Source organism: Colletotrichum siamense (assembly GCF_013390195.1).
Source record: "Colletotrichum siamense strain Cg363 chromosome Unknown KSG_Cg363_contig08, whole genome shotgun sequence".
NCBI classification, from domain to species: Eukaryota; Fungi; Ascomycota; class Sordariomycetes; order Glomerellales; family Glomerellaceae; genus Colletotrichum; species Colletotrichum siamense.
The window spans coordinates 2,311,225-2,335,379 of NW_023501021.1; the positions used below are offsets into that span (position 1 = coordinate 2,311,225).

General features: G+C 53.1%; 6 protein-coding genes across 6 annotated transcripts; 3 read left to right on the plus strand and 3 right to left on the minus strand.

Moving 5' to 3' along the window:
* Window positions 1-155: 155 nt before the first annotated feature.
* CGCS363_v012193 (Uncharacterized protein) lies at window positions 156-531 on the minus strand (the record flags this gene model as incomplete). Its single annotated transcript, XM_036644042.1, has 3 exons — window positions 156-200; window positions 267-473; window positions 529-531. 3 exons carry the CDS (start codon window positions 529-531, stop codon window positions 156-158), a joined length of 255 nt encoding a protein of 84 aa, XP_036490731.1.
* Window positions 532-929: 398 nt separating this feature from the next.
* Window positions 930-2,310, plus strand: CGCS363_v012194 (uncharacterized protein; the record flags this gene model as incomplete). Its single annotated transcript, XM_036644043.1, has 2 exons — window positions 930-1,877; window positions 1,930-2,310. 2 exons carry the CDS (start codon window positions 930-932, stop codon window positions 2,308-2,310), a joined length of 1,329 nt encoding a protein of 442 aa, XP_036490737.1.
* Window positions 2,311-3,329: 1,019 nt separating this feature from the next.
* Window positions 3,330-5,703, plus strand: CGCS363_v012195 (uncharacterized protein; the record flags this gene model as incomplete). The annotated part of the gene is made up of 4 exons (XM_036644044.1): window positions 3,330-3,466; window positions 3,740-4,297; window positions 4,347-4,858; window positions 4,907-5,703. 4 exons carry the CDS (start codon window positions 3,330-3,332, stop codon window positions 5,701-5,703), a joined length of 2,004 nt encoding a protein of 667 aa, XP_036490736.1.
* Window positions 5,704-6,523: 820 nt separating this feature from the next.
* Window positions 6,524-6,831, plus strand: CGCS363_v012196 (uncharacterized protein; the record flags this gene model as incomplete). The annotated part of the gene is made up of 2 exons (XM_036644045.1): window positions 6,524-6,686; window positions 6,782-6,831. The coding sequence occupies 2 exons, from the start codon at window positions 6,524-6,526 to the stop codon at window positions 6,829-6,831; spliced, it is 213 nt and encodes a 70-aa protein (XP_036490735.1).
* A 4,338-nt stretch (window positions 6,832-11,169) lies between these two features.
* CGCS363_v012197 (Secondary metabolism regulator LAE1) lies at window positions 11,170-12,691 on the minus strand (the record flags this gene model as incomplete). The annotated part of the gene is made up of 9 exons (XM_036644046.1): window positions 11,170-11,206; window positions 11,256-11,675; window positions 11,739-11,876; window positions 11,930-11,967; window positions 12,026-12,180; window positions 12,233-12,274; window positions 12,332-12,419; window positions 12,472-12,507; window positions 12,563-12,691. 9 exons carry the CDS (start codon window positions 12,689-12,691, stop codon window positions 11,170-11,172), a joined length of 1,083 nt encoding a protein of 360 aa, XP_036490734.1.
* Window positions 12,692-16,239: 3,548 nt separating this feature from the next.
* On the minus strand, window positions 16,240-17,796 carry scw1 (Cell wall integrity protein scw1; the record flags this gene model as incomplete). Its single annotated transcript, XM_036644047.1, has 1 exon — window positions 16,240-17,796. The coding sequence occupies one exon, from the start codon at window positions 17,794-17,796 to the stop codon at window positions 16,240-16,242; it is 1,557 nt and encodes a 518-aa protein (XP_036490739.1).
* Between the last annotated feature and the right edge of the window lie 6,359 nt (window positions 17,797-24,155).

A 24,155-nucleotide genomic window follows, 5' to 3' on the forward strand; every position in this document is an offset into this window, starting at 1 on the left:
CAGCATTCCAAGCTTACGCGTTTATGAATAGCCTTTGTTCGCAATGATTAATCAAGGGTATCTGTGCCCTCCTTTATGATCCCAATGAGCATGTCCCCAACGCCGTTCTGTCGTCTCCCAATTGTAAAACCCAGACATGATGGTACGGTGGATGGTTAATCTTCGCGTACTGGTGGCGGGCCAGCTGGTTGCATCATTTTCTGGCAACACGTTAGCAAGACTGTACTTTGTATTTCGGACGAGCTATCCCGAGAAGGTGAACGCACCCGAATCAGTCTGGCTCTAAGGAGCTGCGTGGGTTCGTTCTCTGCCAAAGCCATGTAGGAGAGCATGGGTGGGTGGCCGGCAATAGAGGAGTAGGTGTCGCGGTAGATGTTGGTCTTCCATTCCCAACTCGTCGTGTCGGGGTGTCCTGTGCCAATATACTTGGCTTGCAGGCGCTCGAGTTCTTGCTGGTTGCGGAGCTTGTCGGCCTATCAAACGCGTCGTTAGCGCAACATTGCGATATCAGGGAAGAAATGAACTAACCATGTTGTCCTGTGCTGATAAGTGTGGTGTTTGTGTTGACTCTGTAAAGTTCAGATTGAGGCAGATGGAAGGACCGGACCTTGCCTGCAATGGATGCGCCGGCTGAAGCTCGGCTGACATTCACCGAAATGGCAGGGAAGCACCGTGCACCAGACCTTGGTTGCTCTGAGGATCCACTTCACCTCGACCACGGACCTCTTGGTTCTCTCAACTTCACATTCAACTTCTCAAAGAAACAGACTTTATCCATAAACCCGAGCTTCCCCCCGTTTATATCATCGCACTCATTCTTATCAACTTGTGGTGGTCGTAATCCACACTTGTTCAAGAATCGGTCAGGTCATACACCTCAGCATCAACACATTCAGATCGCCATTGTCGCCCCAGCAACGGCAGTCGCTATGAGCAAGATCAAGGCGTTGCAAGACAAGCGGAGGAGAGACAAGGAGGCGGTCGAATCAGCCGAAAGAATCAAGTCGAAATGTGCCGACCAGCATGGAAAGGCCCACGTTGCGCACTGCAAAGACTGTTATGGGGAAGTGGTGCAGACGATGAGAAGCAGATACCTCGACTCCAAGGACGAGTGGTTCTCTAACAACGCCGCATTCTTGAACGACCTCGACAATCTGTTCGCCAAACTGAAGGACTTCACAGCAGATCTCAAGGCGATTGAGGGGCGCATCGACAAGGAGAAGGCAAAACAGTACCGCGAGACCCTGCCTAGAACCGCAGCAGGCCGCACCGCCGAGGGCGCGATGAGCAGGGCCAACTTTCAGGCGGCATTGGAGGACGAAGAGAAGCCAACCGCTACTCTTGTCGAGGATGTCCGTAGGGCTGTCAACAGGGGCGTTGACGACGCGCCGAAACTCGAGGATTTGGCTTCAAAATTCGACAATCTTCCCTCGGAGAAGGAGAACGACGTCCTCATCGACGTTTTCTTTCGCGATCCAAAGACGGGCGAAGTTCCGCCGTCCTGTACGAAATATGTGGAGAAGCTACGATCTGGTTCAGATATTGAAGAAGTAATGGCTCAAATCGAGGCCGACAGGCCAGCAAGGTCACAGGCGTCCGGCAACATGGACAGACACAAACGGACACTTAACGAGCTCAAGAGGGCGCAGGCGGCACATGAGCAGGATAAGATCCTAAAAGCTCAGAAGCGGCAGCAGCCTCCTCCTCAAGGTCCGCAGGTCAATAAAGAACTCTATGACCTTCCCCCATGCCATGTGTGCTCGGGCAAGGTGCCTCCAGAGGACGTTTTGGCATGCCCGTTGTGTCTCATCTTTGCCGAGTTGAGCCTGACTAAGAGGACGGTCTTTGACTCGGAGAAGTGTTACGAGGAGGGATACGTAAGTTATGCTCCCTACAAGGCAGAAGAACAAGAAGCTGACTGGCAGAAAGGATGAGCACCTCAACAGCGCTCATAGCTGCGCTGCCGGCGAAGGCTGCATCCAACTTAAGGACGAGGATGAGGAGATGGGCGGCAGCGGAGAAGAAGCTGTTATCTGCGAGGAGTGCGCGGAGCAGCTAGGCCAAAGCACAGTTTACTGCTCGTCACGATGCGCGAGCTCGGATTTCCAAGCGCATCGTGAAGGTGTGCATATTCCCAACTGGAAGGGCCTGGGTATCGATCTCGATACACAGGGCGAGCACTTGGTTTTTGACAACGATGAGAAGACCAAGTACCATGTCAACGACATTTCCAAATTTGTATGGGGACTGGATGATGCGTACGAGCGCATCTTCAAGGGCAACAACCCTGACATCAAGGACATACAGTAGTAGTAATGATGCATCCTTCGTTAAGCCCAGTCACGTCAGCGGCTGAAGTCGAATAGCATACCATAATGTAGGATCCCGATTAAAAGACTTTGTTTTTATTGTCACCTTCGGTGGGTTTTGAATTGCCGTTCCTTTGTAAGAATTTTATCCTTTGTGGAACTGAGAGTAAACATGAAGCTATTCGGATGCAAGATGAGAAATAGTGGATTCCAGCTGTTGCCACTATGGAAGTGAATGACTCGGGCTTCAAACAACCAGGAGACAAAGTCAAGCTCTCACTCGACTCTCAAACGGGGTTCCCGCTTATCCGTCAGCTGGGTCGTATTTCAGGGGATGTGATTGTCTTTCGCTGTGCCTGTGCGACCCAACACTCCGAAGTGGTTCGGAACTTATCCTCAGACGTCGTTGCAGATGAAAGGCGCACGGCGTGCACCACCTCAGGGTCCAGAGTCGGCCTGCAAGCGGTCGAGGCCCCTGGCCGTCGCCCTAATAGCGGAGTCGAATTAGCGCGACGTACGTCTCTTCCCCAGAGGACGTTTATTGCGGCCAGCCAATAGCCAACATCCGACGGTCACCGGAACATCATTGGTTGCTCTTATCCCATTGTCCTTCGCTGACCTCCCGTCACCGCGATGTCTCACTAGACGGATGCCTGCTGCGTACCCCTAGACGCGTGGAGCTTTGAAAGCAATCGTTCATTCGCCGCCGCGACGCTCAGGTCATTGACCAGTGTCGACGAGAACCCGGCCGACAAGGAATACCCTCAAAACCACTCGTGCCATCGCCTCGTCAATCGGGGCAGACCCGGCTGTCCAAGCGTTCAACGGCTTTAACTCCCTCTTCGTCCGGACCCGGCGACTCAATTGATATCGTCCCTCGTCCTTTCTTCCCATCCTGCTGGCTGGACCCCAAGTACCAGAACCGCTGTCGGTCCTGCTCCCCACGCTGTCATCCGGCTCGTCCACCCTTCCGACCCCGCCGGTTCCTTCTGGACCCCCCCTCATTCCTCATCCATCGCGATGGAATCCAATGTCGACCTTGAAGGCACAGGCAGCAGCAATGCGCCCCCGCGACAGAGGGTCACGAACGCCTGCGAGGCCTGTAGAGCAGCCAAGGTGAAGTGCCAGCCTAGTGTGCAGACTGGAATATGTCGAAGGTGTGTGTGTCCACTCCGTCTTGGCTAGACGAGATGCTATCTTCCGATCTGCTTCGGCGTATAAGTCCATGTGCATACTGACCCGTTGGCCGATCGAATTAGGTGTCTGGAATTCAAGCGAGAATGCGTCTTTCGTACCGGCCCCAGGACACGCCGGCCACGTCAATCCAAACTGTGAGTATCCCGTTCCCCTTGTCGAATCCTTCAATCGCGGTCGTATCCCGTCATCTTGGCACTATCGGAACCTCTGTACCCATGCTCATTCTTTCACAGGAACCAGGACGCTCCGCGGCCCCCTCCTCCGCCGGGCCCTTCCAAGACTTTTAGCATCGACTTTGAGATGCCCCAGTTGGAAGAGCCCGATGATGTTGACGGTCTTGCCGCGCGCCACGAGCGGTATATGGAGGAACTCTTACCGTTGGACTCCGATCAGGACTCAATCGACATGATGTTTGGCCTCAGCGGCTCTGGCAGCGGCTCGCTTTCTACTATTTCTTCACCCCCCTCGTCGGGACCCTCCGTCTCGGTATCGAGCTTCGGTTTGAAGCCTCAGTTCAACCTCGACTCGGCCGAGAAACTCTTGCAGACATTCCGGACCATGCTCAAGAACTTTCCGTGTGTCGTCCTGCCGCCCGATGCCACCGTCACATCACTATCAAAGACGAAGCCCTTCCTTCTCCTCGCCATCCTAGCGACAGCATCAGGTTCCAGTGCATTACAAGGACACACGCTTTACGATGAAGAGTTTCGCAAGATACTTGGCCTCAAGTTCGTTGCTGGCGGCGAGCGGACCTTGGAGCTCCTTCAAGGCCTACTCATCTACACAGCATGGTAGGCAGCCTCCGTCTCACTGACTTTGGACATACACTTACAGGCCCAGGTACCCATTTCATCTTCGCCCAAAGAGCAAGCAGGCATTTCAATACGTCCGCATGGCCGCCGAGATACTGCACGATCTCGAGCTCGTCGACCCGCCGCCAGGCGTCACCGCCGCGTCGCCCGTCACCCCAGATCGGCTCGACGGCATCCGCGCTTACCTCGCCTGCTTCTACCTCATCTCAGCGCACGTCTTGCCTTTCTTACAGTACTTCCGCAAAACCTCTCTGACCGATGCTAGGTTTGCAACCGGCTGGGCAAACACGTCGGCGCTCCAGTACACCTCCTGGACCGGCACATGCTGTGACATACTCGAGCACTCCTCCGCACTCAAAGGTGATCACATGCTCGCTTGGTTGGCTCGCCTGCAACATATCGTTGAGGAGGCGACAGAGTTGGCAAAAGTCAGGCCGAACTCTGAGCAGGTCAAGCAGCAAGTTCACTTTATGCACTTGGGTCTTGAAAGCCAGTTTAGGGAGTGGCAGGGCAACATACCCAGTAGTCTCAACGATCAACGTAAGCCCCCTGCTCCTTTTGATACGGACATGTGTTAACAACAAAAAGACTCAATGACCATCGCAAATTTCTTCACGGAGATCTATCTCCTCTCAGCCCCGATCTTCCAGCTCCGTTCGACATCAAAAATAGGCGATAGTGATCTCGGACCTCCCATGCCCGTCAGCCGCCTCCAGAAGATCCTCACCCTGCTCCGCAGCTTCTTCGACTACATCCTGACCCTGGACAAATTGGACTTCATTTACTTCGCCTCAATAGACTGGGGCCGCTTCATCCAAGGTGTCATCGTCGCCATCCGCGTCTCCTTTCCTCTGCCACTGTGTCCGGAATGGGATCACGCGCGCGCCCGCGAGCAGCTGCAGTTCGACTCCTACCTGACGAGGCTATCGGCAAATCACGAGGAGCTCACCCCTGCGACGAAGACTATGGATGTCTTGTCTGCGAGCAAAGTCATCTTTGCGGTGATCAAGCGCAAGTATGAGGCCCGCGTGGCGAACATTGAAACGCCGGTGAACAAGCTACCGAGGACCATTCGAGGGTGTCCGATGTTTGATGGAACTTTGGACCCGTACTTTCCGATCTGGGATCAAGATTTCAACCGGAATGGACCGCATGGCTTGGCGCAGCAGATGCCGAACGGAGCTTCCACCATGGTGAATGGCCAGCCGGTGTATCACGACCTCTGGGCTACGATGACAATGAACTGGCCGGATGGGCCTGCTGGGGATCCAAACCAGGCGCAAGATGGGTTCGATCTTGGGCCAGGGCAAGATCCGTCTCTGCAGCTGGACCCGTCTTTTCAGGCGACTATGAATCTTGGTCCTTCGCCCAATGGGAGCGGTTGACGGGTGCCCATGTCATCGGGACACGGAGCATTTCACTCTCGGAATTGGGAGAGAACTTGAAAACTTTGACTTTGGGCAGGAGGATTTTGGCGTGAAATATAATTGAGGCTGGGTCATCATGTTTTTGGATTTCATCTCAAAACACTCGAGAAAGTCTCTAGGCAGGCGTACGGTGCAGCGTAAATCGGAGAAAACCAATACCAACACTCTTCTTGATAATGAACATAAGCACCCATGCTCTTGGCATTATGTTTCAAGCATTGCTAGCATTTGAGGTTGTATTTTAGGACTCTGATTTGTTATGGGGCATCCCTTTGTCTTTGCAAACCCCCTTGTTCTACTCGTGAAGGGCTCTGTCTTCCTTCACATTATATCATGCCTTGATGACATTAAGGTATCAGATCACCGATGAATTATAAGGGGGGCAACAGTAACAGCCTTGAATGACTTGGAAGAAACCGGTGGTATTCTTGATATTCTCGACCCGCAGCCAAGCTTGACTGCTTCCCGTGGCCCGTTATCTTCCCCAAAGCCGCTCGAGTATCAACTGCCTCCCACCCTCACGCCCATCTCTCGACGGGTGCCGCCTTATGCATCTACCCTCGGCGAGTGCACCCGCCATCAACCCAGACCAAGCACCTTCCTTTCTTTCTGCGTTTTGTTTCGAAAACACAATCAGAAAATTCTGCCTCGCCTGAGGTTGTCTTCAAACCTTCCACGACACAACTCCCAAGCCAAACAACCCACCAGAAAATATTCACATCACCAAGCCCAAAACACAACCACACATCAGAACAAACTCCCCATAACACAAGCAAAAATGGACGACGAGCTCAAGCACTTCTTTACCCGCGCCACCGTCATCCAGAAGGATGTCCAGGAGATCCTAGCCAAGCACGGCAAGGACGTCGAGATCATCGTCGCCGAGGATGACGGCACGAACCGCATCCGTCTGCTGTACCGCGACGACAAGGTCTACGCCAGTAAGTCGTTTTCTTTTCCGCGATGATCCATGACAGGCTATGAGTCGACAGCAACAGGCACAGGGAGAATGAAGAAACTGACGTTGTGGGTTTAGTGGTCGTTCCCTGGGTCTACTCTCCCAAGAAGGACATCCCGAAGATGTGATTAAGACGAGAAGGGGGACGACGACGGTGCCAAGAGAATGGCCTGAGCTGGAGACATGGGGATCAAAATTTACTTGGACTCTTGTTCTCGTTCAGCTGGAATTTTGGGCGGTGTGCTGTGATCTCGCTTCGGATCGGTATCGGATTCAGGGGCCAACTGAGGTCGAGGGTATGAAGCCTGTGACAACATGATAGGATCAGCAGAATACTGAGCACCATTGAGACTGATCAAAGAAGCTTCCCTTGCTCAGATGGCGTGTTGCCAATAGATCCCATCTCTTACCTCGAGCAGTCGTTACGTGATTTCGTGACTCCGTTTCTTGCTACAAGCGCCTAAACCGAACCCGTATCCAAGGACTTGTTTTGGGTCTATCCATGTCTACCAGATTTTCTGTTCATTTATAAATCTCAGACGTGGATATCTGGACAGGGAATCAATGGTCAGTCGTCAAAGAGTGGAAACCATATTGGCTTGGGGCAGGAAAGGCCTCGGGTGAAAGGCGCTACTCACAACATTGCAGATGCTAAAGCACAACTCAGCCCGGCTTGGACGTATATGATGGATTCACAAGAATAATTCGAGCGAAAAGAGAAGTAGCGAACAATGAACGCATAGGTGACTTGCTTCTCTGCCAAAGAACTTGTCGCCGATGACTGATGGAGTGCAATTGGTATGCTAGTTAGGATCTAGTCCAAGTTGAGTCCGAAGCCGCGTCCACGCCGTCACTTAGATCACCAAATAGTTTGATTACTTTGAAAATCACTTGAATGGACATTAAAACAGCTAGGCACACTGGTCCGGGCTGTCCTGGCAGCCTTGAAGCTCTGATATGTGCTAAGGATCAAACCCATTCTGAACAAAGACATGGAGCATTGTACATGAGTTTTGCTAGTCGGGCAGTGTTGGTTAGCTATCCGGGAAGTGTCCTCTATGATTCGTGATTATAGAGAGAACGATAGAAGCAGTAATAAAGATAACGACGACGACGACTACGAAGACGACGACGACTGAAACGACCACGACGACAACGACAGTAATATAGATGACAATAATAGATAATAACGACGACGAAAGCGAGAATAGGAAGTGTAGCCGCTTTAGAAATAGGCTACGGACTATATACGTGTGTTTGGACACTGCCCGACTAGCAAAACTCTTGTACATAACCATAACTCAGCAGACACAAGGGGCAGTTGCATTCAATCCTCAGAAACGACTATTTTATGACTGAGAATGCATGGAACCTTCACAGAACCGTCGATTGGAATGCCAGCTTGCTTCTCTGACGAGGACTTCTCATTTCCTGCGCACCCCCTCTTCTCATATATTTGTATCTTATTTTCTGTTAACTTGAGGGATTCCCTAAAGGTTTGCTTGCAGTGACCATCAGGAAACCGCAGATTATGAGGGGGGTGAATCATCCTTCACTCTCAGGGAGACTTCATACGTCTCATCTCGTCATCTGAGTGACTCATTCTAAGCCACCTCTGGTATGGACGCAAGTGAGAAACATCACGTCATTCATGAACACATTCAAAGAGGCTTGAAAATTCTCGCACAACTCAAAAATCGGATCACATTTGCAGACAGGGCTCATCAACACACGCGTTGAAGTAATAGCAAGAGATTCATGAGCCGGTCATCCACCGGATTCTAGTCTGGTAAAACTTTCAAGTTTCATCGTCCTTCGTCTCTCGATAGGACGTTGTAATAACCAAATTTTTAGGTTATTTCCGTGAAAATAAAACCAGCGGTTCCTCTCTTAGACGCCAAGCTGCCGAGTCATCAGGCTCGCAAGTCAGAATACACCTGCGTCTTCGAAACCACTTGACTGACCTGACGTTACTTTTCGAGGCGCTAACATTCACGAAAACCGAAAATCTAGAGTAAACTGATTGGACACAGAGCCTCAACACCCTGTTGTGACGGAGCAAGTCTATAATACCTCCCCTCATGACAACCATGCCGTTCGTATCCGTATCACGCACCCGGGTCAAGCGCCTGCCGTGCCTCGTTTCCTCATCCCAAGCGCCGTATACCGGGAAATGCAAGTCAGCTCACATCGTCTCACCCCTCGTGCTTGGCAGATGATTCCTCGAGGAACCCATCCACGTTCAGCCTCAAGGGTCAGCCGGTGGCCAGAACCTTGCCTTGTTTCCCCCTCCCAGCGCCTCTAAATGACAGCTCACACCGGGCGGGTTACACGGCGGCGAAAATCATGTCCGCTTACAACCGCCGTTGCACGAGATGCACCGTCCTCGAACGAGATGGGGTCGCACGACCGCAGCCCGGACCACCGGTGGAAGCAGATCCACATTAATCACCACCGGACCCGCCCGTCGGGCCCGGGGCCGGATCGCCGACACGCGCCGCGCCTTCCTGGTCGAGGTGATGTACACTGCAGAACAGAGGGCCCAGACCGCCGCCACCTCCGCGTTTTCCCTGCTCACACACCAACGACACCACCATCGCCAACGGAAATCGACAATCTCCATATGCAGGCGTCATCACATTTCTTCAACGTTTCGAATAGGTCTCTTTCGAGCTTCTTGCAGCATGCGGAATGCGCGTTTCGCACTTTTCGCTAATCAAGGGCTACCAAGAGCACTTTCCGATGTGGATTCGATTCCCAACGTGACAGTTTTCTCCTCGCGCCCCAGAACCCCTGCCACAACCACCCACCATCTCCTAGCGGCTTGCCTCGGTTCCAACTTTTCTCACACACACTATTGCTGTGCCTCACATACATCCCACCTCGAAAATCAACCGCGTACCAAGTCTCACTCACCTCCCTTCACCGGTCCCGTCCCGTCCCTAGGGCCCCTCACCGGTGAAGCGAATCCCACCAGCCACGTCCGCCCAAGACCAGCGATACAGAACGCGGCCACACTCACGAGACACACCTCAAGTCACTCCCCGCCCACCCAGTGTGTACATGTCTACATCAAGACGATTGCCAAGGACCCCTTTCGGGAGGCTTAGGGGATAACAAGAGCCGTCCCATACCGCCCGTCCGTCCGTTTGATAGACGAAACTGACAATGTCGCTGTCACGCTGCCATTCGTCGGCGCCCGCGCACACGCGGCGCAAGCCAGCAACCGTCACTTCTGGGCGCCACACCGAGGACAACCCGGCTAAGAACACGTCAGAAGAGGCAGGGCAAATCATGAGGTCGCGCGGGCGCGCCTCTTCTGCGCGTCTTTTTCTGCGGCGTAGATTCGATTTAGCCTGCAGGATCTTGCGGGCGAGAAGCAGCTTCAGGCTGCCTGCAGTTCTCATCTCTTGTCTTGAGATGTTCATCTCATCCCATCGCGCAACTGCACCCCAGCAGCCGGATGTCTCGCGGCCCTTGACGGTTGCCTCGCTCTCGGCACTGACAAATTGCTTACCCTCATCTAGCCTGTGATCTCACATGATGCCGGAAAATGCGGAAAATAAACGGCATTTCACCATGACATTGCTTTTGCTGCTCTCGATCCGAGCTTCGCAGTTTTCGGATGGCGCAAGTGCCGACATCCCACCCCATGGCCGAGGCCGAATGTCCCACGCGCCGAGGCAAACGGCGCCCGAAACGGCAGCTTTTTTCCTTCTCCATCGCCGCCGCCCGCGACGCAACCTCAGACTCAGAGGACACCTCCAACATCCCACGCGTGAGGCCGTCTTCACACCATTAGCCCCTGCGGCCGACGAATGAGAACCGGCCCCCCAGGTTTTATGTCCAATGGAGATCTTGTCCATCCACCACACCTCTCTAACCCCAAAGGCAACGTGGTTGCCTCCCAAATCTGGTCTACGTGTCTGAGACGCCACGATATCGAAGCCCGTCAGTCGGGGAAATGGGTGTAGCGGCCGTTTCGGTGGCTTTTTTCGACACGCTGCTCTTGCAACCCTCAGAGAAGCTGTCAATCCTAGTTGGGTTTTGGTCGCTAACGCGATACGGCAGTTGTTCCCCAATGTCTCTGATAGCTTGGTCGGTGACTTTGCCAGCGCAGAGCTCATGTCTCAAACAACGCATGTCCATATAAGGCTCTAATTCTCGTGGACCTTCCGCATTGGTTACCAAAGGAAGAGAGCCATTGAGACATTCAAAATGCAGCACAACTGATCGATTATGGAGGTGGCCTGATGCCCAACCTTGATCACGTAACTTCTCGGGCCACTTGCACCAGCGCCTCTTGATCCATTGCCGATGGATGAGGACAAAATGCACAACAGGGAGAGTAGGGATGCTTTGACAGCTGTGTCTATTGAAGTCCAGTTGTTTCCGTTGTACTAGCCACCGCTCATCCAGCTCTTTGGGGCGTTCGTGGAGTGCCTCAGCCATGGCCAGAGGTCGGCTCATCTTCCTCCAGGCTTCCGCCCGTATATCGACCATCTATGTGTCAAGTCAGTACCGCCGCCAGCACAACTCAACTACAACTTACATGGAGAAGTACGCATGGATACTCCTGTCCTTTAACTCCTTCCTCACCTCCATCGCAAACACCATCGTCTCCTCTCTAGTCCACTTCAGCCCCCTCGTGAACGGCGCCATGATAATACCTTCCCAATTCCCGGCAAAGTTCTCCTCGCACCAGAAACCGAGCTCTTTGTACTTTGAATGTCTCGCCCACGGATTCGTGGGCCACTTGAAACGGTGGACATGAACGTCCTCGAAACCCACGTCCACCATGACGTCTTTTAACCCCTGCACATCGACAAACGGTCGGCCCAAGATCTCCGAGGCCTCTGCCATCATGCACATGCATCTCGACAGAGCGGAGTCGGGCTTGAGGGTGCCGTCGTCGGATAAGGGGTTCACGTCGGCGTCGTTGAGCTCGAGGTAGCCTCCGGGGTTGAGATGGCTATCGGATTTCGCGTCAGCTGCTGTATGAACGTGACAACAAGCACTTCTATTGGCCACTCACTCGTAGCATTGGGCGAGATATGTCCTCCAGTCGTTGATAGCCGACGTCATCATCCGGCTGTGGATGTAATCGAACGGGCGCGACCACGTCCATGGCTCCTCAATGTCGTCGATCTCGAACTTGACATTCGGCGGGACACTGAATGTGTTAAGCCAAACGACTTTCAGGCAACTTCGCTTGGGCAGACTTACTACTCTGGGAAGTTCGCAGAGAGGTCAACCCCGAGCACCTGGCACATCGAAATCGTCAGCCGCAAGTCAAGTCCGTCGGAGCCGGTCCAGATATACCTCGGCCTCCGGGTGTTCGTCCCCGAATTCAATGGCCCATATCCCGCTCCCCGTACCACAGTCGAGCACACGCCCGATGTGTGAGTTCATATCGTTCGGCGGCGCCGTTCCGAGCTTATTATCAAATGTGAGGAGGTACATGTTATGTTGAAGATCTGAAAAGACTGGTCAGCAGCTGTGGGTGTAAGTCACCTGGATGAGGCATACCCAGTCGATCGACTTCCTGCTCATCGTTGGGATACATGTATTCTTCCAGGCAATGTCAGCGCGTATCTGCCGACGGCGGACCATGTGTAGAATACTCACTGCCCTCTTTATACCTGTGATACGTCCTCCCGTTCTCCGTCCGGTAGTTGAGGATTGACTCATTGACGCTGGTTGTTGACGAGGCGAGCTTCCAACAAGTCAGCCTCTGCTATTGTGGTATTAAAGCCCGGCGCTCTTACGCTCGCCGTGTCGAAAACACTATCATTGTCCACGGGCTGTACAGACACTTAGCCGTGAAGACAAATACAATCAAGACAAGTGCTTCCCCACATCTTCCGCGGCAATCTCGACGTCGAGATGCGCCGTGATCTGGCCCTCCGTCACCGCCGGCGGGGAGGACGCCGCTGCCGCCGGCGAACCGGCTTTGGAACTGCGTCGAGACGCCGCCTTCTCGGACATCCTCTCGTGTCGGAACTTTCGCTGATTACTGGTTTTGTCGACCTGTCATTTCGAACAGAAAATCGCCTTTCGTAGAGCGTCCAACTCTCTTCCAGAAACAATTACGATCGCACTGTCAGATGGATAACCCAGGGAAAAAAAAAACCACATACAAGACGCAAAAAGGAAGAAAGAAGAGAGAGTCCCCGTGTCGCGTCACATCCCGCGCGCGCGTGCGGCCCGCTCCATCTCATTATATCTCCTAGCCGCCCGACACAAACCCCTCTCTCTAGACGGGGAAGCAGATCTGAGAAATGCAAATCGACCGCGACGGCGAACAGTCCAAGACATACATGGCACCTGGCGGGCAGATCACCGGTGGAGAGTGAGTCGGAACTGCTCCGCGGACGTATTAGAGCACAATCGATGGGGACGAAAAATAACGGGAATAAGATCAATCGTACGATGGACCAAAAAAAAGGCGGCCGGGTGTGCTGCGGCCTTCGGACCGCACGCCTGCGGGATCTAGACGGCAAGGAGATGCGTTTGATGATGCACATCGCTGGATCCGGGTTGCCAAGTCGGGGGCCCCATTCAGTCACAAATCACGTAGATACCGGCGATGGGTGGTCGTGGGAGGGGAGCTTTTCTGCCAACGAGACAATAATTCCTTCTGTAGTATCCTTTGCGAGATGCACACTGCCACTTTTCTTATTTCTGAGCATAGAAGCAGCATGATCCAAAGCGGAAGCCTACTCCACCGACCTTGCCGCCTCGTTGTGATTCTGCAGTCTTTGAAGACTATGACAGGTGATTGCTCACAAAAAAGCCAAACATGCATCGAGACTACGTGATATTTCTGCGTAATGTTTGGAGTTTACATGGCTTGACTTGCGCCGGAAGTATTCTTCCACCATCTAAGAAAAGACTACATGAGGCGGGACAGAGGCAAGGACAGAGACGAGGATAGCGATGAGAGGACATATAATTGCAAACATGTAATAAGACCATAGAGAGAATTTTCCTGAATTCTCTTCTTTTCTTTAATTTCTTCACCTCGTCACTTTCGAAGTGGTTGAAATCGGAGCATCTGAGCTGAGGCCCTCCGCTTGCCCGCTTTGGTGTGGGTCTTGGGCACCAAATTTGCCATCCCATCCATAACAACACCAATCCTCGATAGTCTAGTGGTGAGGATATCGGCTTGTCACGCCGGGGACCGGGGTTCAATTCCCCGTCGAGGAGATTCTTTTTGCCTTTTTGGATGTGTATCTATCTATCTGTACTCAATGAGGCGCAGAAGGCGTCAATGAAGATAATGTAATCCGCAGTCTTTCTTGGTTGTTGAGCGCCATTGTGTTGAGGGGAAGTCAAATTCCAAGGCGTCGTTATGGCTTCACCGCGCCACCTAAAAACAACCTGGATGGAAAGCATGTACAGCAGATAAAGTCCAATACGAACGCCGATGACGAGTCGATGAACGCAATGCTCAACTTTTATCTTCAACGGCGCGTCCGCAAGATGCACTCCTAAAAAATCACGAGTTCGAAAGAAGACGAAAAGGTCGAGCGGGCAAAACGCCAAGACACTGCCGAAAGGAAAAAAAATCCGCGCCCCCATCTTTCCCGCTGGATCATCCGGGGTAGATAGAGAGAGATAGCGTAAGGCTCAGGCAATTCAGAAGGGACCAGAAAAAATTAGGGGACCACCGGTGGTAATGGAACTGGCACAGGGGGGGGATAAAACCGGCGGCAATGCAAACACTGTAACTCGGGGGGGGGGCTCAGGGATATATCCCTCCTCGGCCCCCGAAAATACATCGTGGACGCGCGCGCGCTCGAGCGCGAAAGGGCGGCGACGCGACTAAACCCAAGACGGGGCCCTTCCGACCTTGTGCGACGTGAAGCAAGGTAAGGTAACCCATCATCCACCCGGCCCAGCTTCGGGTTCCTGTCCATCAAGCGGGGGGGTGTGGTGGCGGCGGCGGTTCTCGAGAGGGGGACAGGAAGGTGTTGGCGGTCACTGTTTCCCCTCAACCGAAAAACAGGCCGCGGAACCCACCCAGCCCACCAAAACTTTACCTTCCCACCGGGAACGGGATCGTCACGCGCTGTCACAACCTCAATGGGTCCAGATCATGGGCACAAACTTGAGTCCCGGTTTGTCTAGTCACAACAGAAATCAAACTCCTTTCTTGGCCTAATAGTATCCCATAAGGGGGTATGTTTCGCTCTCAATGGTGAAAAAGAAAATTGGCAAAGGAAACACGTCAAAAAAAACGAAACAATTGGAGAAAACGCCGGGAATGGGCGTCTTCCCGCCAGGACAACCCTTCCAACCCCGCCTCTTCGGTCCCCATGACGCAGCCTGCTCATGGAGTGTCCCAACCATTGTGCTTTGCGCGATGCTGGAGGTCCCCCCTTCCCGTCTTTGATGCCAAACAAGAACCCCAGTTGAATGCGTACCCATGCCTTTGTGCGTGCCTGACAGAAGGAAAAGATGCAGTCTTGCCTCCCATGCCCAGAATGGAGGAAGCGCCGTTGCCAGACTGCCTTCTCTTCCCTTCCGCCTAACCTCCGCCTTCTCTCTTTCCGTGTTCGCGTTCTTTAAAAATCCGTGTCCTTTATGACCCAAACGTGTGTGTTGCGCGCGATTAAAACGATGACTTTCGGCCTCCGTGCCTTTTGAGGGGTTTTGCTGTTAGATCAACTTTGAATCCATTCGCTTTCTTCTGTGCTTTTGGGCATTTTCTCTTTTTGGTTGACTCATGCCATGCTCCTGAAAACCTAACACAACGCTCCCCCGTACGCATCAATCGCTAATCGCTGTGCCAGTGAATATCCCATTCCCCCGCGAGTTTCTTTGTCCTTAGTCCCGTTGCCCCAGATCCTGAGAATGCTTCGCAAAACAGCATCGCAAAACGCATCGAACCCAGAAACTCCGTCCTCGAGTCGTTGGCGCAGGGTATAATAGTCCGCAGGGACGTGAGACTAGATTCCCCGAAGCTCGTCTACCGTAGTAAATGTCCGATCCACGCGCCATGCTGAATGAAAGAAAGGAAACCAGACCGGCGCCATTATCGAAAACAAAAAAGGGGGGAATAAGAGAAACGAGAGTTAAACCGAACTACTTCAATCAAAACCTCGACGTTGCCGCGCCCCTGGACCGAGGTGGCCCATAACGAAGCGCCTCCTGGTGCACGTCTTCCGTTCCCGAGAAGCTCACGCGACTCCGAGTCATAAAGAGGGCCCAGTCGCTCAAAGCCAAGATGGGAATCGTGTAGAGTTGATGTAAGAAATGAGAAGATGAGAAGATGAGTGCCGAGATGAGATGCCAATGTAAATGCGTATGCGCCGTGTAGCAAAGAGTGCCGCAAACCCAGGGTCTGAACCCATTGAAAAGCTTGGGTAGAGAGACAATGTCCCGAGACGGACTGTCCGTCGATGCCGTCCCCAGTCCGTCTGGTTACCTCAATGTCGTCGTATATTCATCCAGGAACACCGTAACGCCCAATTATTTCGCCACATTGCGTTCCAATGCCCTAGGGCAGCTTTAGCCCATCCTCTGAACATCTACCTGCCCAGCATGTGAGGTGGCAGGTAGTTGGAGTTGTTTCCATTCATCAAAGATCCAGGCCCGCCGGCCGTCATGGCGCCGCTGTACCCATTCCATACATTACTGTTGCTGCTAGCGGGAAATCCAGCGACAGTGTACGACTGTGCGGCCGAACTACCGTTGAAGCGGCCGGCGCCGAGGCCTGGGGGAGCTGCGAGGCCAGGAGGGGGTCCATTGGCGGTCTTGAAACCGTTTGTAGAACCCGTCATCATGCCCCCCATGGGTGAAGTGGCCTGGCCGGGAGTTTGACCAGATCGAACGCCAAGAGGGTTCTTGGAGAAGCTCAAGCGAATGCCACCTTTGACGCTGTTGTGCAAGGGCTGGCCGTAGAGATCGTGGAGAGCCTTCGTAGCGAAGGAAACGTCCTCAAACTCAACAAAACACATTGGGCCGTTCTGCTTGGTCCGGAAGCAGAGGCGCTTATATCCTCGCTGCTTGGAGAACATAGCCTTGAGCTCTTCCTCGGAAGTGTCGATGGGAAGGTTGCCGACGTACAGAGTATTGCACGGCGGGTTCTGGTCGGCTGGGTTCACCGGGGGGAAGTTATGCCGGGCGTACGGGTGGCCACCTGTTATGTGAAAGGGCACCCCCCCGTGTGGGCCGCTGCCCAAGACGGTTGGCGACATGGTAGCTGGATGAGCTGACATCGGTCCCATCCCTTGCTGACCATATTGCGGCAGAGATGATGGGCCGGAAGACGAGCTGGTGTTGAGGGATAGGTTGGCCAGACGCGAGATGGGAAGCTGTGGGGCGGTGGCCCGTCGCTGGGACGTGGCGCCGTTTTCCGCGTAGGCGACCGGATCCTTCAGCAACTCACCAGTGTCGTCGTCGTCGCCGGCGTCGTCATTGATCATCGATTTCCCTGTGGCGCGAGTTCGTTCCGACAGATGGTTTCCAATAGGTGACTGCGGGGAGAACAGATTCTGGTAGTGCGCGCTGGACTCGGGATTTGGCAGTTCGCTGGAGCCGTAGATAGCGTTCAGGGGCGGCGAGATCTTCTCTAGAGGTTGAAAACCCCCGTTGAATCGCGATGGCTGTCGCGATGTTGGCGCAGAGGATGTCGCGGAGGAAGCGGTGCTCGACGGCCCAGTACCTGCAGGCTCGGCGTATCGCCTCGAGGTGGTCGGACTTCCTCCAAGAATCTCAACAATCATGTTCGCGTCGTTGGAAATGTTGGACTTCCCGTCCAGCATGTTTTTCGCCTCGATTGCGCCGTTCGTGGTCCTGAACTTCAGAATGGCCGATCGGAATCCCTTGTCGTCAGAATGATCCACGGGAAGAACCTCAACGTCCACCAATTCCTTGGACCACACGACCATGAGGCGGAGCGACTCTTCGGAAGTGTTCAAAGGGAGACGGCGAATGAGGACGGAAGAAGCGGCGGGACCTGCGTTAGCGAACGGGGTGCCTACGGGCTTTGTCGCATCGAAGGGGTTGACGGAGGACAGGAACGCAGGTTGGCCGTTGGACGACCTGAAGGGTTGCGATTGTTGCAGAAAAGTCGGCGCAGCCATGGCAGTCTTCGTTATCGTATTTGTCGGATGGAATGGACTTGCGCGACTCGTTGTCATTTCAAGAAAAGTCGAGGTATCGCCAATGAGGCTGAATGTGCGCGGCTGGTTCACCTTTACTCGCCGGTCATCCGCCGGTGGTTCGGTGCATGCGCTGGCGCGTGGTTCCCGGGGGGTTGCGTTGTGGTTGCGGGAGATTGCTGGAAACTTGCGACAATCGCGCTGATCACAGGGGTGATTGCCTGAGTACTTGAGAAGGAGGGTGCAGATTGCTGGACGTAAACGCGCTCCAAAATATCGTACGTCGACGACAGTCTCTGAGGGGCGGCGAGACAGAGGGCGATGAAAGAATGCAGCCTGCTACAAGGGCGATATGGAAAAGTTGGGGGGGGGGGCTGGACTCGGTTTTGGTGGAGAGGGAAGGGAGAGGGAGCGTGCGAGTAGTGCGAGATGAGCCGTCGCAAGGTTATATCGTGCCTTAAAGTTCGGGGACGACGAGAGAAAAGGATACGGTGCCAATGTACCGCGAGGTGGTGGTAGTATTGACGGCAGAGGGGGGACGTAAAGACAAGGTGTGTTGGTGGGAAGTGTGCGAGGGTGAGGGAAGAGCAGGAGGAATGGCGTATGGTGTGGTGTGCGCGCCTTGATGGGTTGGGTTGGGTGCGCCGCGGTGCGGTGCGGTGCGTCAGGACAGGAGAGGACGGGCGGCTGGCCTGCTTCGTTCAAGGAGCATGGGGGAAGGAAGCAACAGCACGCATCTGCGGGTGTGGATGCTACTGGGCTGCTGGTTGCGTTCGAGAGTCGGGTCGCTTCTGGGACTGGACGGAGACCAGGACTGGGACTTGGGTACCGGCGCGCGGTAGGTATGCAGCAGATGACAGGCTAGAGCAGGTCGACTTGCCGGGGCCCCTCGAAGCTTGATGGTGACAGGCACCCAATGGGGCTACGGCCACGGGTGGGTGACTCGAGGGCGGAGGCCAGGAGACGGCTAAAGCAAGGTCGACAGAACGACTACCGTGACGGGGGCTTTTGGGCCCAGGACGAAGGGTACCTGAAGGTTGTGAGAGAACCGGGGGTGGGGGGTATCGAATTGTACTGCTGCTGCGCGATTGCAGACGGCAAAGAGAGGGGAAGGGGGATTAGAGCGGGCGGAAGCGCGGAAGGATGTTGCAGGACAACGTCGACTTGGAGGGTTTTTTGGTGCGTAAAAGTATCGAAAAAGGCACGGTTGCCTGTGTAGCCAAAGGTAAGCCGGGCTGAGTACCGCAGCAGGTACTTTGGGGAAACGGAAGCCCAGGGTTGATGCAGGACGATGGACGATGAGAGAGATGGGGGATATCGAGGAAGATCCCACGCCAACGTACCCAAGGTACCTTATCCCGCAGCAGGCCAGTTAATTGAACGCTCGCTGAGAGAGAGGGTGTGTGGAAACGAGAGTCGGTCGTACTATGGACGTAGTGGCCACTGGATGCTGGGCCCGGGGGCGTCGACGGTGTTTCCCTTGGGGTGGTGGCCCTTGTTCGAGGGTTGAGTCTGGTCCAGGCCGCAGCCCAGTCACGGTTGGACTTGGGCCTTGGGTTGGGGGGAGGGACAAGGGAGCAAGTTGTTGTGGAGTATCAATTGCGCGCCGCCGCTGGAGTATTCGGGAGCGACGTATCGTACCAATCAGATGCTGATCGCGTAGAGTTGGGAAGGGTTCGGTGTGGGCTAAGGCAATGCTAAGGCATATGTAGAAATGTATACTTTCTGTGTACCTTGCCCGGTGGGGAGCGACGCGACCACTCCAAGAAGTTTCCCGGCGCCTGTAAGTGACTAGCTCGTAGCGGTCCCTGACAATGACAATTGCGTTATCTTTGGCTTCGAGGACAGCAGAGCCTTGGGAGGGGTTGTCGCTGAATGGCCTCAAAGTCGTTTCTTTGAAAATGTTTGATATGGACAAATTGGCGAATAATGTTGACGACCTCCTTGTCAGTGGCGCCCGCCTGGGTCGAGGGGATGTGGGTGGGATGGAGTTATTGCGTGCGTCTGTATGTACTTAGTATCCCCCAAGGGAGAGAGAGAGAGAGAGAGAGAGAGAGATGGGAGGGCGGGCAGGGAGACGGCGCTCACAGCAAGAGTGTGGGCAGCAGCAGTAGTGTTGTAGCGCCAGCAGCCGGGTGTGGAGGAAGTACCGTGCTTCGTTTGAGCGAGGTTATGAGCATCAAGGTACCGTCGTTGTGTGTAGGTTGGCGGTGGTGTTGGTGGTGCTGGCCTGTGTGTGGTTGTGGTGGTGGTATCGGCGGTGGTGGAGGAGGTTTCTGGTCGAAATGGACGGATGGGAATTGCAAGACAAAACAACCTGAAGGGCGGGACGTAGGCTAGCGGGCGAGCGAAGCAGGAGAGACAAGAGAAGGGGAAGGGAGGCCCCTGCCAGCACTCTTGGTGCTAGACCGGATTCCCTGGTGGCACAGCCTCTGGAGGGGACAACGGCGTCAGGAGAGAGCGTGGATTGGTTGGAGATGGTGGTAGCAGTGCGACCGGGCTCAGGGGTCTTGTAGACTTTCGGCGATCGTTGGCACCGTTTGAGGGCTGGTGCTTGCCAGGAGGCGCGTGTGTCTGTCTGGCTGGCAGTCTGTAAGGTGGTGCGGTAGATGAGCTGGTCTGCTTGAGGGCTTGAAAAGTGTGTGTGTGTGTGTGTGTGTGTGTGTGTGTGTGTGTATGTGTGTATGTGCGTCTATGTGTGGGAGAGAGAGAGAGAGAGAGAGAGAGAGAGAGAGTGTGTGTGTGTGTGTGTGAGCGAGCAGCGAGTGTGTGAGGACGTGCAGAAAGTGAGAGGCTCCTTCGGTTTCTCTTTGTGCGAGCGCAGATGATGCATGTACCAGGTATGATATGCAAGCTACTTGGTGTTTGCTGTGTGTTGGGGGGAGAATGACGCAGAGTAGGATTGTCTGTTCTCCAGCGGCTTTAAAACACACAGGATGAAGGCCTCGCGTTCCAAGAGGAGGACGGAGGAGAGGAGAGGAGGCAGCGGCAGCGGAACGTGTCCCGGGGAAGCTCGCAAGATCCAAGCTCGGCTTGTGAGTGGTTGCAGCAGATGGGGTTTGGAAGACATGGAAGGCAGGGGTGGGCATGGATGGGCAGAAGAAGGACGAGCTGGAGAAGGGCACCGCAACTCCTACCTACCTATGCTGAGGTGTAGCACCTCATCAGTGTCGCACTTTCGCAGTCTGCCGTGCCGTGCTACGACGGCGTCTCTCGCCTATCTGAGTTCTGGGCGTCGACTGGGAGTGGAGACGATGATTCGAAACAGGAAAAGAAGGAACGACACAGAGATAGCACCTGCCACTTCCGCTTGCAAAACAAGTTCAGCCCTTCCTTCCCTCCCTGACATTCAGCAGCAGTATGTAAAGCAAGCAAGGCGAGGCGCTCGGGGGCCAGGAGGGAAGGAAGACACTGCGCTGCGGTGTTTCCAACCGGGAGGTCTCAAAAACCCATGAACGGGAAGGCAGGACCGGGGATAGGAGGAAGGTATGGGGCCGCCTACCTACCTTACCTATCGGCAGGGCAGCACTGTCCCTGGATGTCCTCCTGTGCTCCTGTGATCTTTCCTTGCTTTTTGGCATGTTGCAGCACGCACGCATCGGGGAAGGAGCGCACGTGGATGGAAAATTATTTGATAAGGCAAGAGCGTCGCGAACTCAAGGCAGGCTCGCTGCGCTGCATCCACGCCGTTATCGCCTTTGGGGTTCCAGAGTTGAGCTGCGCTGCGCTGCGCCGCGCTGTTGGATGCAATGCGATGCCGGCACACACCTAACCTAACTCGAGGGGCAGTTGAGATCATATGGGAGATTGTATAGGTAGGGTGACGCAGAAAACCAAATACCTCTTCCCAAAGAAAGAATAAAAAAAAAAATTGCAAAAATCTTCAGTCTGTTGCGACTACCCTGCTTGCTTGACGCCTACCCACTGCCTGCAGCGTAAGCTGCCGCTGAAACTTGGGAGGATTGGGACGGGGTCATTGCATGGAGCTAGAGAAGTGTGCCTCGTGCCTCTCTATGGCATCTTGAAGCCAATAGGTAGGCTTCTTGGTATCCGTCGAGACAGGCCATAGAGAAGCTCACCACCGCACGGGAGTGTGGAGTGTGGCCTCAGATGTTGTACGAATAATCCGTGCGGATTTAGCCAGACCCAAAGGCAGGCCAGGCCAGGCCAGGCCAGTCGGTCTACGAATGCCTTTCCTTACAAAGTACAGTGTGTTTCCTGGGAACCCCTCGACAGATCTGTCGGCCCTGATCTACCACGCGAGACCACAGACCAGACGAGGCCATGTGCCCGTCACGCCAGACCCGGTACGTATCGACGCACACACGAGCAATGGCAGCCAGAGACATCCCCCGGTGCTCCACCTCTAGGCAAGGAACACCACGTCCGCGAAGCAAGGGACCTGAAGAGAGACCAAGACCAGACAAGAAGACCCTTTGCCCGTGCTTGCTGGCTGCGAGCACACCGGCCGAATGCTCGGTAGCCATGGTACTTCACAAAGCTGGTCTGCAGATCGGCATCGACAATCGTCCAGAAAGAAGAAAACCACATGGTTCATGGCCGAGAACCAGCCACTGCCAGCCTTGCAAAAATCCACGTCCATCAACGACGCAGTGGCTTTCTACCCCACTGCAACATACATCATGGATCGTCATTGTGCAGTTCGCGGTGACGGGGACATGGGAAGTTGTGTGGTGCGTACTTGAGCCGTGGGCTCTGGTTATTGGTAAGAGCCAGAGATCTCGGAGTGCGGTGTGCCGTGGTGCCCCTCGTTCGACTGCCAAGATCCCTGAGGTTTCTGGAGTGGCATCCACGGCGGCACGCCAGACAGTCTGCCATCCGCCGCAGCGAGAGCCTGAACCTGAACCCTTATTTGAGTTCGTGCGGGCCAGTCTGTGCCTCGCCTGCGGTCAAGTTCAAAGAAGACACATCCCTAGCTCTCGAGTCTATTCCGACACTTCTGGTCAGCTTTTCTGCCAGTATCAGACTCGCATCATTTCCAGTCCGCTTCACCTCCTGCATAATCCGGCTGCCAATGTTGCTCTTCAACGGCTCGACGGGACTGATAATCATACTACCTCATGAGACTTGAAACCCATGATAAGCCGCATCGCATGCAGGCGAGCAGCGCACCCGCACCCATGACATGGTAATATCTGCAAACCTAGGGTTCTGCATGTCGGAATGGATGGTCAAGCAGAAGACGGCAGTCTGGTCAGTATACGCAAGGAATTCCCGAGCTGTGTTACACTGTCCTCTCTGATGCTGAAGCTACTTGGGCACACTTGCTGGCTGGGAGACAGGAAGCAGTGGCAGTGGATTGCGACTCCGTGTGAGTCACGGTGCCAGTCGCGCAAGAAGTGCATGAGGTAGGATTTAGACTTCCTGTCTTAATAATCGCCAAATTCAGCTTTCTCTCCCTCTGTCTCCCGACGCGTATGATTGCGTGATCAAGAATTCTGTTGATGTGAGGGAGGACGCGGCTCTGCGAGGTACCTGCCTAGGTAAGTCTCCTTGGGACCTGAGACATGGACCTTTTAGCTCCCACTAGGGGTAGCTAGTCAGTAGAAGCCCTTAGACTCTATAGTATATCTAAAAAAGATATTTATAGCGTATAAGATAGCTATAGAGGTATCTAATTAAAGTATTATATTAAGCTATAGATTATTTTTATTTTAGCTTAACCTTATTTAACCCCTTTATAGATATATTAAGTATTTTAGTAATACTTATATAATATTATACTATATTTTTAGTATTTATAGCTTATTTAATAGTTACTAAATAATATATTTAGAGCTTTTTTACTGAGAACTTTATATTTATATACTATAGAGTATTAGATATACTACTTCTTTATTATTAATAATAAAATAATATAATTTAGCTAGTTTAAATTATCTTTTTTTATAATCTAAAACCTTTAACTTATAATAGTATTTTTACTATATATAGTAATAATTTCTTTAAAGAGAGCTTATTAAAACTTAGCTTATATTTAATAAAACTAATTATTAGTATTACTATAATTATAAGTATTATATTAAGCCTTATAGAAGGCTAAGAAGGTATTAATAATACTAATAAGTAGATTAAAGTTAAAATTTAGTATTTAATAGCTATTATAATATATATATTTATTATAATAGCTATTAGCTTTATATTAGTTATTAATATTAATAATATTTATAAATTAGTTATATATATAGTAAAACTAAGAAAAAGGTAGTATTTTTATATAGTAGATAGTAACCTTATTTATAGTAGTATTATAAGCCTTAAATAGTACTCTTAATATATTAGTATAAGTTATACTACTTTTAAGCTTTTTATAAAGCTTT